This window comes from Lagopus leucura, unplaced genomic scaffold, assembly GCF_019238085.1.
Source record: "Lagopus leucura isolate 7727_CA_CO unplaced genomic scaffold, USGS_WTPT01 Super-Scaffold_100001, whole genome shotgun sequence".
NCBI classification, from domain to species: Eukaryota; Metazoa; Chordata; class Aves; order Galliformes; family Phasianidae; genus Lagopus; species Lagopus leucura.
Genome location: NW_024962262.1, coordinates 90372065 through 90386172, shown reverse-complemented (window position 1 = coordinate 90386172; position 14108 = coordinate 90372065). Strand labels below are relative to the sequence as shown.

At 39.2% G+C, this 14108-nt stretch overlaps 1 protein-coding gene across 1 annotated transcript in view; it reads left to right on the top strand.

The window, feature by feature from the left end:
- The first annotated feature begins 3964 nt into the window (after nucleotides 1–3964).
- Nucleotides 3965–14108, top strand: part of TMPRSS7 (transmembrane serine protease 7) — a 34690-nt gene continuing 24546 nt past the window's right edge. The window contains exons 1-4 of the mRNA XM_042867570.1: nucleotides 3965–3981; nucleotides 7528–7669; nucleotides 12232–12424; nucleotides 13222–13352. Coding sequence (XP_042723504.1) covers nucleotides 7619–7669; nucleotides 12232–12424; nucleotides 13222–13352 — 375 coding nt within the window. The 5' untranslated portion in view covers nucleotides 3965–3981; nucleotides 7528–7618. The remainder of the gene's footprint in view (nucleotides 3982–7527; nucleotides 7670–12231; nucleotides 12425–13221; nucleotides 13353–14108) is intronic.

The following is a 14108-nucleotide window of genomic DNA, read 5'->3' as shown; positions in this document are numbered from 1 at the left end:
GCCTATCTCAAGAGCAGGTGACTGAGCACTCTGATGGATGAGAGCTTGAACATCAGGATTTTCCATCACCTGGAAAGCTACAAACACAGCTTTCACTTGGCTGCAGTACTGTTGCAACTTGACTTTTGTAAAGGGTGATATCATTGGCTTCAGCACCAAATGAACCAGGTCAACCTCAATATTGTAGAAGACCTTTATTTTTTAGAAGCACGGCAGATATCCTAACACTGATTCTCCTAACAAGCCATATTTACTCTAATAGAATAATCTTTGTTTTCCGTTTTTGAACAATCCTTGTCTTTTTCACTGCTATACATAGCTGTCTAGTAAACAAGAGAGAAATTGAGAGTAAAATTAGCTCATGGCTCCAGTAAGAGGCAAGTAGTGTTTGGCCATTAACTGATTGAATACTTAGGGCTTGTCTGTCCTTAAAATGCCACAGACTGATAAATGCAAGCTGTGGCCAAAAGACGTGCTCATATAGCCTTTTTTCTTTGCTCTAATTAAAATAGATGAAGACACAAATAATTAAGCTGTACTCAGTCTGCATAGACAAGGCAAAATAGTTATATTAGTGCTCAGGGAAGCTTGCTATGCTAGGCAGTTGGCTGCTTCCCTTCTGATGATATGCTCTGTCAATGGCAGTTATAGTCTGTGTCTGAAGCTCTGAAAAGAGATCCGTCACCTGTGACTTCCAAAATGACTTTGTCTGTTAGGAAGTATTTGCTGCATCAGAGTCCTCTAGTATGCATACATAAACACTGTCAAGAATGAGAAATTAAGGAAGAGTTTAAGGAGAAGAGAGGCATGTATGAACGCTATGATTTCAAGCTGCCTCTTCTAGATGTCAAAGATCTAACAAGTGAGCAGTGTGGTATTCATTCAATGGAGGAGGTTAAAATTGATACTGAAACATATGTAAGAAGTCAATTATTTATTGCTTAATGTTTAGTAATCAAACGCCACCCACTTCCATACTTTGGTAGTCTCATTTCAACTTGATCATTATATAAAATTCCAAAAACAAATTAAAGAAACATCAATTCTGTGCTCACTCTCCTGTGAGGGAAGAGATGTATCCAAAATATAAATGTATGTTTGCAGATATTTGTAGACTGGTTATTATCTGTACAAGTTTTTATGAAAGTATAGGTATTTGACCTTTCCAGGTTCAAACCTAGCTGAATATGTAATTCATCTTCATGTATTGAAAAGGACAGCCAAAATGTTTTCTTCTTCTGGAGGTAATGTTGGCTGTAATTTGAAGAAATTATGCAAAGGGCAAAATGTGCAGTCGTACAGTATTAGATTGTCATACAATATTAGACTCAAGGAGCTTTATGAATGCCTTCTCAAGTGTTATCAGCAATCATCATTTAAACCCTTGCTTAGTCTTCACAGGCATATTAAGATCTCTGTTTTGATTAAATAAAAATAGTTACAAGCAATATGCAAGAGAATTCTTGTAGGTACCAAAACCAGGTTTTAGTTGAACTAACTTTGCTTTATTCGTGGACTCTTTTTCCTTCCTTGTTTTTCTGCAGTTTGCAAGTCATTGCTACTTAGCAATGAAGAAGGAAGAAAGACTGCTTCTGAACTGATTGTGGCAATGGTCAGAAAGAGACCATTTCTATTATAAAGCGAGGATTTTATAGATGATAAGATAGTTCAAGTCTGAAATAATTGTGTCTTTGCTATTTGTATTCAATGGCTAAAGTGTGATTCATCTTCTGTCTTGAATGTGTCTCTTTCACAACTGACTATCGTCTGTCTAGAAAACATAATTGGATTTATACACACAATTTCCAGGCAGTATGAGGTAGGTAAGCTGATCGCTATCTCCCTCCTCTCTTAGCAGTGGTTTAGTGTAGTGCAAGATGAGATCTTTCTCCTAGAAAGTTGAATCACTGGTATACCAGCTTCCTCTGTGAAATCTGTGCAATAGAGTCAGGCATCTCCGCGGTGGCTTGAGGCTGCTGCATAGACTCTTTGCAGCCTATCCCTTAATTAAGGAGGCAGTGGGCTGAGGTGGAGCGGTAGGAAGGGATGTCACAGATTATACCAAGCTGCCCCTGGTTACATCAGAGTCTTGGAGAGAGGGGAAACCAAGTTAGGTTGTAAAAAAAATAAAAAATAAAAAATAAAAAAAATAAAAAATAAAAAAGTGAAACAGGAAGTCACAGCCCTAAGAGAGAACGATGTGTGTAAAACCAAGTGTCATGGTCAGCGCATGAATAAACAGAGAAGTCTATGATTTGTAACAGTGGTTTCTGTAGTAGTGGGGAAGAATAAGGAGGTGAAACTGGTCTGGAAGCCATGGCAAAAGTGGGAAAACAGAAGGCTTCTGAAATTAATTGACGTGAGTATCATGTTGACTCAGGTCAGAAAGGGGTAACAGGCATATTTTGATATGCATTAATTACAGAAGCTGAAATGAGACTGCTTAATTACCAGTTCATGCGTGCAAAGTAATGGCTCAAAGCCAATGGCCATTTCTGGTGGATGCATGTGAAAGCACATTTCTCAGAAATTGAGTAATTGGCTCATATTAACCTTTCAAGCTGGCCTGGATTCAGCCGTGTCCATCGGGGAACCTGAAAGTAAGCCTATCATTGTGTGGAGATTGCAGTTTTTTTTTTAACCTCCAGACTTTCTTATAAAGCTAAAGAAACGGAATGAGACAGCAATATTCAGTTTAATAACATGATGTTATTTCTTACATGTTTTCTTACTTCAGTTTGCTAACCTGTGTTACTTGGAAACGGGGAAAAAAACCACCAAACTATAATTTTGCTATTTAAAACTAGAGATGAGCAATGGAAATAACAGGTACCATACCAATGTTTTTGGTCTTGGCTAGCAGTCAGATTCCTACATGCTCGCTCCTCTCCAAAGCTAGATGTGTGGAGAGAACAGGAAGTACAGGAAAGAGGAAAAAGCCTGTGGGCTGAGATAAAGGCAGGAAGGTTGTTCTGCCTGCAACAGTAATTGGTAAGCTGATTCTAACTGAGGAAAACTGACTTAATTTCTGCCAACTAAAATAAAAATGCAACTGTTAATTTGGGTAGTGGGAAACAAAAAAACAGACACTGAAATAACACGTTTCCTCCCCTGCTTTCATCTTCACTCCTGTCTAGTCTGCTTGGTTACTTGTGGGGAAGTAACCAAGCAGTATGGTGGGAGTTACAGTCAGCATACAATGGCTTCTCTCTGCCACTCCTGCCTTCTCCACAGGATGCAGTTCTTTCGGAAAACCCATCTGCTCTAGCATGGTCTCCTCTATGGGCTTTAGCATGGGTATCTGCTCCTACAGTAGGAGCTCCCTTTTCTCCTCCTCTAGCCTTAGTTTTTCATCTGCTTCTTGTTCATTTTATTTCCTGATGTTCTCTCCATCAGGCATTTTTTTTCTTCCTGAAATACATTTTCCCAGCAGTGCCACCAGGCTGGCTGCTGTGCTCAGCTGTGCCCTGCTGTGGGCATACTGGAGATGACTAGCACTGGCTATATTCAGCACAGGGCAAACCCTCAGTCTCTTTTCACACAGCTGCATCTCCCTGCTGCCAATGCTTTTGCCAATACAAACACTCAATTAGATGCTGTTTGGATAAATTCTATTATCTGCTTCATTTATTTCGTGCAAATGGCTCAGATACAACCTAGGTATGAGAAAGGTGCATTGTAATGTTATTTACCTCACTGACGGGAATGGAAATAACTTCTGTCTCAGCTTGCCTTTGTAATCTGAAGGAAATGGCATACAATTGTCTTCTCAGGTTTAAAGCATACATCTAGCACTACAGCTTCTGATTGACTTTTATTACTGTCTTAATAACAAACCATGGTTATTTTTGTCTTCTCAAGGAAAAATATTTGAAGTTAAACTGCTGAGGGAAAAGTGAAGTCTGGAGGTGAAATCTGTGCTTCTCCAGAGGAAGAAGAACTTATTGAATAGAAGTGCAATATATTTTGATACTGACAAAGGTAACAGATTTTAATGTACTTTAATCTGTGCTGTGATCAGTTTGGTGAAAGACTTTTCTGAGTTACACAAACAATTTCAAGTACCACAGCCATGTACTCAGACAAGTGAGAAGCTGGGGAGATGACAGGAGTGTCTGAGGAGCTTTCAGAGCCCTGACACTCTTGCACTGTGTGTGTGGAGGCACGGGTGACTGGTGTCACAAGTGGGACTGGCAAACGTTGGACCAACCAGCCGGCCAACCACACAGCCAGTTCTAACTGCAGAGAGCTGCATACTATGCAATGATTCCTCAAGTCAAGCAAGCAGGGCAGGAGACTGTCTTGGCTCAGTAGGAAACTCTGCCTGGAACAAGGGCAGAAAAAGAAAATATATGACCTCTGGGAGCAATGTTCACAGGATATTGCTTAACAGGGACAATACAAAGCTGCAGTTCGTATCTGCAGGGAGAAAATGGGAAAAGCCAAAGCCCAACTTGAGTTGACAAGGACCCCTGTGGTGACAGACAACAAAAATGGCTTTTTCAAGTAATATCTACAGCAAGAAAAGATCAAAGGAAAACATTAGACTGATATCTGGAGTAGATGGTCACTTCATAAATAAGGAGGAGGAAAAGGCATAGGCACTTCATGCCTTTTTGCCTCAGTATTTAACAATGGTGACAGATATTGGGCTACCCTGATCTCAGAGTTGGAGAACTGCAACTGGGGGAACACAGACTTCCCATCTATGATCACTGAAATTGTGAGGGACCAGTTATATCAGCTCAACATTTGTAAGTCCACAGGACCAGACGTGATTAATCCTAGGGAACTGAAAGAGTTAGCAGATGTTACAGATGGACTCCTGTCAATGATTTAAGTAAGTTCATGGGAATCTCAGGAGTTTCCTGCTAACTGGAATCTAACCAGTGTTATATCAATCTACAAAAAAGAGCATGAGAGAAGACCTAGGGAACTACAGAATTACTAGTTTAACATCAGTCCCTGGAAAAGTTATGGAAAAGACTGTCCTGGGGGATGCAGAAAAGATATTTAAAGAACAAAGCTGTTATCAGGCATAGTTGACATGAGTTCATGAATGGAGAGTCTTGCTTTAGTAATTTGACCTCCAACTGAGAAGCGAGTGACCTTGTGATGAAAGAAGAGAAGGCAGCTGATGAAATCTTGCTGGATATCACCAAGATCTTTGATACAGCCCTTTGTGACATCTTTCATGGACAAACTGTCCAACTGTGAGATCAAAAGGTTCACTTTAGGCAGTGTGATGAACTGGCTGGATGGTTGTAGCGTTGTAGTAAACGGGGTTACCTCTGGCTGGTGGTCACTCACTAGCAGTATTCACCAGACTTTAATTCTAAGGCCTGTTCTGTTCAACGTCTTCAGCAGTGATCCGAGTGCAGGATTGGAGTGCATCCTCAGGATGCTGGCTGATGATACTAAACTAAGAGGTGCTGTTAACTCCTTGGAAGGACAAGAGGCTTTGCAAAGGGATCCTGATAAATTGGAGCACTGGGCAGTTAGCAACAGCATGAAGTTCATCAGGGGTAAATGCCAGGTGCTGCATCTGAAACAGAGCAATGCTGGATGCAGGCACAGACTGGGAGATGAGTGGTGGGAGAGAAGCTCAACAGAAAGGAGTCTGGGACAGCAGACTCAACAGGAGCCAGCAGTGTGCCCTGGTAGCCAAAAGGGCAAACAGCATTTTAGTATGCATTAAACACAGCATAGCCTGCAGATGAAAGAGGTGATTCTCCCATTATATTTAGTGTTGGTGCAGCCTCACCTTGAATATTGTATGCTTTTCTGGTTTCCATAATTTAAAAAGGATGCTAAGGTCTTTGAAAAAATCCAGAAAAGGGCAACCAAGCTGGTAACAGGACTGACTGGAAGGTATGTCCTGTGAGAATGTGCTGAGGACACTCAGGCTGCTCCATCTGGAGAAGAGGAGGCCAAGAAGCAACCTCGCTGCTCTCTGTAATGCCCTGAGGAGGGACACAGAAGTAGGTGCCAAGCTCTGCTCCTGGGAACTGATGACTGATGGCAGGGTGGAAATGGCACAGAGCTGAGCCGGTGGAGGGTCAGTTGGGAAACATCTCTTTACCGTGGAGATTGCCAAACACTGGAAAAGGTTTCCTAAAATGCCTGGTGTCTCATGCCTGTCAGTGCTCAAGAGATGTTTGGATGACGCACTTGTTTAAGGTGCTTGAAGTTTTGCCTAGCTTTGATGTGGTCAGGAAGTTGGACTCAGTGATCTCTGAACGTCCTTTCGATATGAAGTATCTACATATCCTACTCTAGTTCTGGCAAAATTAAGTGTAATTTAAATAATTAAAAAATAAGTGGGAGATGGGAGCAAGCAATTATATATAGTAATGTATATATATGTACATGTATGTGCACATATATATATATATTTGTCTATGTTACTGAAGTGTTAATGAGGCCCAGAGCTTGTGGTGTGACATTATATGGATAAAATACACTGCAGTTCTAGCAGAAATAACAAAAAATAGATATTGAAGACACTGACACTATGCTTCATGGCATAAGCCAGGACTAACCTATAGACAAAATATCTTAATTTACAAACACTTCATGTAATTGTAGGATTTCTTGACCCATAGACTCATATTTGAAGAATTCTATTGCTAGTTACAGTGATGGAGCGTAGATTTTCCTTGGAGATTGTTATGAGGTCTCGCTGCATCTTTTCTATCTATCCTATATCTCTCCATTATTATGTTGCTAATATTTTCATGATTTGTAGTGTAGGCTTGATATATTCAGTGATAAATTCAGAGAATGTGTACTTTTTAAAAATAAAATAAAGTTGCCCTTTCTCCAGTGCCATTTCTGAACTTGACCCAAGGAAGGCATTAAAACTGTTAATCACTTAAAAGCACAGGCAGCTCTATAGTTAGTATTCATTGAAGAAAGTACTGTTTTACATCCTCTATAAATATTTAATTACCAAAGAAAATAGGATGCTACTATTATGGTACAAGTGACTTCATGCCTCTCATTACAAAAAAGGAATCTCAGTTTGAAACTGTATCTATTTTAACAATATAAAATATGCTTATTTCTAGGTTACAATAAAGTAACTAATTTTGAGTCTTCAAAAGGTACCTTATGAAATTCTGAGTCAGAATGCTATTTTTGTTTGTAATGGTCATTTGCTACTTGAAGCCCTCTTTACTCAAGGTGCTTACTTTTCTTTTCCCCTTCTTTGTACTTGTGTAATTTTTCTTTCATTTGCATTTTATTTGTTATGGTTTTTATTGTTCATGGCAACTGATTTTGTTAGATTTTAATGATGTGTAGATTTCAGCACTCTGATTTGATGCGTTAACAAGCTGAAGTCTATTTCAGCTTAAAAAAAAAAAAAAAAGACTATGAAAAGCCTGTTATATTCAGACTGATGTCTAAAGTTACTTGATAGCATCCTTCTAATATTCACAAATGAGCAACAGGGCAGATGAGATTACAGCTGGAAACTCATCAAAGTAAATTGATGCCTCTTTTGGTCCTGGTCGTTGCTGTTAGCTGTCCTCAGCTTCAGAAGGAGAAGCAGAGCCTGGGGAAAAAGTGCAAGGCTTTCTGAGCTGAGACAAGCAATAAAACTAATTTTGTTGGAATGGATGAAAGAATTGATCACCCAGCAGCTAAGCCTGAAGATGACCTAAGTGTAAGTAGGTTGACTTAAGCATTCTTTATTTCATATACTTCTTGGCATCTATTAGATCTGTTATGATCTAATTCTCAAGTACTAACCTTGACATTCCAAGATTTCCTCCACCTTTACATTTTATAGCTTAATCTCTAAAAGTCCATGTATGTTTGTATTATCTTCCAATTGTTAATAACATATACTTTCAGACAGCTGAAATAATGGGATTGTTAAAGTAACAACATGAAAAGCTTATAATAGTAACATGGCAGCATGTTTTTCCAAAACCAAATCTATTTCTAGACAAGAAAGTAAGCATTAGATTAAGTGAAGTGTTTGTGTTTTGTTTTGTTTTGTTTTTTTTTCCCCGAGGTGATACAGAAGAGGATTACTCATGACAAAGAAGTTAATAAATAATTCAGTGATAGTCAAATTGCAATTTTAGCTGGAAAACACTTCTAGAATTCGGAAAGTAAGCTGCAGCAGCAGAGAGATGAATTAATAATTGTGATCCCTGTTCAGGGAAGGTAACAGCTTAACTTTGCTACTATCTTTCTTCTTACAAACCGTTTATGATAAACTAATTTAACCTAGGGAAATATTTAAAATGTAGAGCGCAGCATTCAATACTGCTCTGAATTCTGAAACAGTAAACTCTGCTGTAAAAGCCTTGATACATGAAGTGCATCTTTTAAAAAATAAAGTTACTATTACAGTAGATGAAGATATAAACTGTTCCCAGTGTATACTCATATTCCAGTGACATCAACCCCATGTAATTTCTATTGATCCTTGACAGGGGTTTCTGTTTCTATTTTTTAAAAATAAATCTGCCTGGTTAGGTCAACAGATATGAACAAGAATGAAATGTCACGATTTTAGTATAATTTTTTCTTGGGGGGAAACATGATAAAAGCAGCAAGTGTACTCACTGATCTATAAAATGACTCAAATTTCAGATCTTAAACATTGTTGACCTGTGTTAAGTTGTCCTAGTGAACATCTGAGAGTATAACTGAACTTTACAGGACAGAACAAAGCTTAAAACAAAAAAAAACAGGCAAATTGTGTTCATCTTACATTAAATTGTGCTCAATAAGGCCTTACAAATACAACAGGCAAATTTGTCCTTTTTGAGAAGATGGAAAATAAGTACTGGTATTATACTAAACAGAAGATATAGGCCAGGACTCGTTCAGTTAAGTTTTTTCACATTTTGTTTGAGGAAACTGTAAAGTACACTACTGGGTCTAATTATTCCAGTATTAAACTTAGTCATTTCTTTAACTCCCTTGTGTACATTCTCAACTCTGCAATCAAAGGTGGCTAGCTGTTGTGTTTGACTGTGGGCCTGGCGGGACTTTTGTCATGATGAGTCTTTGCTTCTGTCTGTTTGGGTATACAGAGTTCTCTCATCTGAAGCATTGCTAGTACATAATATCAGAGAATCAGACAAGTGTAGGATGGTGAGAATTTCTGAAGGTGACCTACCAAATGCTATTTTCAAACAGAGCAAAGCAGAACAGATTTCCTGGGGCCCAGTCCCATTGAGTTTGGAATAACTCTAGGGATGTGCAACCTTTAAGGAGAAATGCTTTATTTTTGGTGTATCCAGATGGAATTTCCCCTGCTTCCACAGGTGACTGTTACAGCTGTCTCTTCATTGTGCACCACAGAAAGAAGTGTGGCTGTGTGTTCTCTGTAAGACACTTTAGACAGGGAAATATATGACTAGCATTACTTACACTGATTTTACTTACAGCTCTCAGATTTTCATGGTACAAGCTGAACACCCTTCTAGTTTATTAACATCTCTTTTGTACTGATGGGGGCAGTACTTCGGATGTGGCTCTGATAGCATTAGGCAGAAGGAAACAAAATCTTATTTCAGATTATATCACAAATGGCTTTTGCAAATGGCTAGTATTTATGCCTAGCACTTCCTGGATGTCAAACTCCAAAGGCATACAGTTTTTGTAGTCACTGAATTAATGTAGCAACCCATGTTGATAATTTGGAGTGCAGTTGTTGGATAGGTGCCTCCTCTGGTGAAATACAATTGGTAGTGTTGAAGAATGAGCCTTGTGCCTACATCTTTTATTCTACGATAGTCCACATATTCTTGTACTGCACCTTTTGAGAGGCCTCTGAAGAATTAAATGATGTCAAGTAGCCTAGAAGCTTGTTGCAGTCTGTCTCCTCACTGCCTACTCCTTATAGCCCTGCAGAGGCTACAGAGGCCTATTCAGCACTGGGAACAGCTCAATTTGCACAAGATTTATCAGCCTGTGCTGATATATATGTATCTGTTCTGCTGTGAGCTCTCCTATTGTACTTGAGTAGTCTGTACCTCAGCAGAGGTAGCCTATCTGCACCTGAGCAAACAATGCGATGGTTGTCACTGGGTCACGTCAAGACACATTCCTGATTTGAATAGCTGGGAGATGATGCAACTCTGAGTGCGTTCCAGCCCACACATAGCATAAAATTGGCTGAAGAGTGAGGGAAATGCACTTTGAAAATGGTCATGAAAATTAAGCTGTTCTGAAAGACCACATCCAAAAATGAGCTTTTTCCTTATATTTGCAGTGGTGAAGTTCATCTCTGTACACATGAAATCTTGAACCAGGTCTTTTGATCCAGAATCTGTTGTGCACTTCATACAAGTCTTCCCACAAAAAGCTCTTGCTGCTAACTTTTGACAGGAGTTTGTTAACGCCTCTCTCAAGGAGATCCCACAGCTTTCCAAGGCATCCTTGTGAGTGCCTCCCTCTCACAAGCACCAACATATTTTTGAGATGTTTCTTGAATCTTCTCTATTATGTGGCAATATTATGTAACTTATAGTTGTGATTTAAAAAGCAAACGTAAGTTTTTCTGTGGTTAAAATTCTAGATTTAGCTAGGTATTGTGGCCCTATTTATATTCATACCCAACGCACTCAGTTTTTAAGGTCTCAAATGGCCCAGGAACTTGCCAGCTAATCTCTGTGTGGGTAAGACAATGAGTCAGCATGGAAAGATAGTTGAACCTTCACCTGATGTTGTTAGGAAATATTCGCAAGAGCTCTCCTGGCAGGAATTTTATGAAATCCCACAGATTTTCCCTGACAGCTCTTGCTGTGCATGTACCTATTGATAGACAGTATTTGTAGGCTTACATGCATTGATTTTTTTGCATGGAGAATCCATTTGTACCAAGCACTCCCTCAGGCATTTTCATCTGAAGAACAGACAAAACGATGAATAATGTAGGGAATAGAAACTGCTCCAGTAAATGCAGGTATGGTCACATACTAGTCTTTCAAACTGAGTTAAGACAGTCAGGAGATATTCTGAATAGTTTGGGACAACTGGAACTGTAGTTCAAAAAAATCTTTTGCGGGGCTGCAGTTCCAGATAATAACCTTGTTTAGGTTCTATCCCAACAAGAATTCTGTTGTTTCCTCCTGTTCACTGGGGAGAATTTCTTAAAGGCAGCTGGATATGCAGGAAGAGGCTGCCCAAACCCATGATTTTTCATCCTGAAAGGAAGCTGAGTACGCTACTATAGGAATAGCCATGGTCTGAGAAGAAAGTGTGCTTTATTTTTGGAAGAGCAGTGATGCTTTGACCATAGGTTTGGGAGGAAGCAAGGACAGTGTGCATGCATCTGTCTCCTGGTTCCTTAGCAGGGAAATGACAAGCATAGTACTGGGAAAAGGACAGACTATATGAACACCTTAGTAACTATTCCCTTCTATTTCATGCAAAGGGAGGAATGAATGACTAAATGTGTGCCTGATTTTGCACCAAATTTGCATCACCCTAGTGAATGTTTGGGTAGTAAGACCACTTGCTAAGTTATGTCAGCAAGTTGCCAGTGGAAAGCTGCTGTTCTGCAGTACTTGTCTGTGTATACACTGCAGTTTAAACCAGTAAAAGGTAATTCAATTTTGCCAGCTTTTTAGAAAAAAAGAGGGCTAATTTACACTAACAGGAGATGCACAAGGTATAAACATTTGTTCAAATGGTTAATTCTGGATTCCTATTGCATAGTAAGCTGTTATCCTAGGGCCCATTGTGTTTTTACATTCCCTCTGCAATTGTCTGAAAAAAAATACCTTGCTTCCTGACTGCAATTTAAACTGCTGCTGCATTAATAGTGGTTTTGTATGTGCAGTAACAGATTGTATGGGAACTGCTGAGTCACGGCCTGAACCTCTGATTGATCACCTGAGGTGAGCCATGAGTCAGCCAGAGGAGCACAGGTGAAGGCAATTCTCCTGTGCTGCCGGAAGGGGTGGAGACAGGCTCCACCTCTCCTGGACCTATTTAAGAGCTGGCTACCAGTGGGGAAGGATCTCTTCTGGAGATCTACTCTGCTGGAATTTTGTAAGTGAGGCTAGGATAGGGGTAAGCTTTCTATCTATTTTCTTTTTGTTATCATAATTTGCTTTGCCAAACTCTCTTGTTTATTTTGTAATTATAACATCTTAATATTCATTGATTATACACAGATGACTGTATGTGAGCTTCTGTTCTAGGTTTTTATCAATCAAATGCTTTTACATTTGCTTGTTGTCTCTCACCTTATTTTAGGTAGCCAACATCTCAGTCCAAATGGTATCTGTGGAAGACAAGTTGGTAAAGAGGATTCTGGCAAGGAAAAAACATGGCAAGCTGAAGAAAAAAGAAAAGATGCTGTGGAATTTTCAAAACCAAATAATTCTTTTTACCCTCATTCTATTTGTTTTAGGAGTTGTAACCTGGACTTTACTGTGGCTCTTCATTGGTGAGTTGCAGAAAGCTCAGTCTTCTTTCAAAAGTCGCTAATAACACTTTCAGCGTTTGTAGGATCTCCCTTGTCTTGAAGACTCTTTCTTAAAGAACAGGACAAACAAATCAACCCTCATGAATCTTATTTAAATGGGACATGGAAGAATTTTGAATACCTTTGTTAGAACTTTGTATGATTGCCTGCTGTAATGTTGGTAAATTCATAGCTATTGGTTTAGGTATTGTGCTTTGTCTTTTATCAAGGGCTATGTAAAGCATTTGTTGTGTGCTAGCTAATTGTGCATATAGTTATGGTAATTTGATTCCTCACAAATTGTGACTTCCACTGTGTTTCTAGGCCTGCTGGAGGCCAGGTAAATTTTTTGTTCCTTATGTGGAACAAGTTTAAAGAAGGAGGAAAATATAGAAAGTAAATACTTTTCTCATGATCTGTAAAAACACTGGACAGGACAAGAAAAGAAATGATAGTTCCTGTGGAGTGCTGCCTTTGTGCTTGATGTGGACAGTGAAAGCCTTGGCACTAGTACTGCCTAAGGTTCCTTAGGGACACTCCAGGATATGGCTGTTGACATTGCCTTTATTATGCTTGTTCATTCATACCATTGTATCTTATATTGTGTGCACGAAGCAGGTTCTTAATTAACCTTCATAGTAGTCATCTAAATCAACTGGCTATGAAAATGTAGTGTTGATTTGGTAGATCTCTCTACCTTAGGCCTGAATGGGTGGACTTAGTTTAGCATTTATGCGTTATTTAAAGAATAACTAGTTTGTTTTCTTTCTTTCTTGCAGTTCAGGCAGAAAACAAAGATGCGTTGTACTTTGTTGGGTTGTTCCGTGTTGCCAACATAGAGTTTCTCCCTGAATATAGGCAGAAGGAGTCAAAAGAATTTCTCTCTGTGGCACAGAACGTCCAGCGTGTGGTAAGATGAGTGGGCTGTTTGGCTAGCAACAAGTAACAGGAACTAGAGCTGTAAACAGGAGGTGGAAATTTCAGGTGCCATTCAGTCTGGTGTGGTATTCTGCTTCTTTGTTTTTTTTCCTCCCTCAGAAGACTGCAAAGGTGGCTGTCTGGAGGCAGAAAGGAACTAGCTGCTTATAGCTTGTTATTGTCAAACTTTGAAGAGGTCTGTTTGACATTTACATTTACTAAAAATTTTGCATATTGTCCCCCACAAATCTGAGTCTGTGAACAGAACTCTGCACAAACCCTTCAAAACTTAATTGCCACTTTCAAGACATTGATGAGGTCTTTTGCATTCAAATTGGAATCTGCTGCCAGTCTTCTGCCTTAGAGCATCTACAATTACACTAGAACTTTCATACACGTTTACATTTACATTTCTTTCTGATACCAGATATTTAAAGAGCATTATTCTTCCCAAATGCCTCGATCAGTCACAGCAGGAGTGCTCAGTGTTGTGGGTATACAGTTAGAACTGCTTTACAGCTGGAAAGGGGAGGTGTGCATCTTAATTACAAGCAAATTTACCTTTAAAGACATGTAGTGTGGACAGGAAAAAAATATTACAGTCAAGTAATGCAGCACTGTCCACAAAAGCATTAAAGCACTTATTAAAAAACAAAAAACAAACAAACAAAAAAAACAACCTAAAACAAGTAAACAAAAAAGTCAATGCAAATGAGATTTCTGAGTAATTGCTAAGTTTTTGCTATCT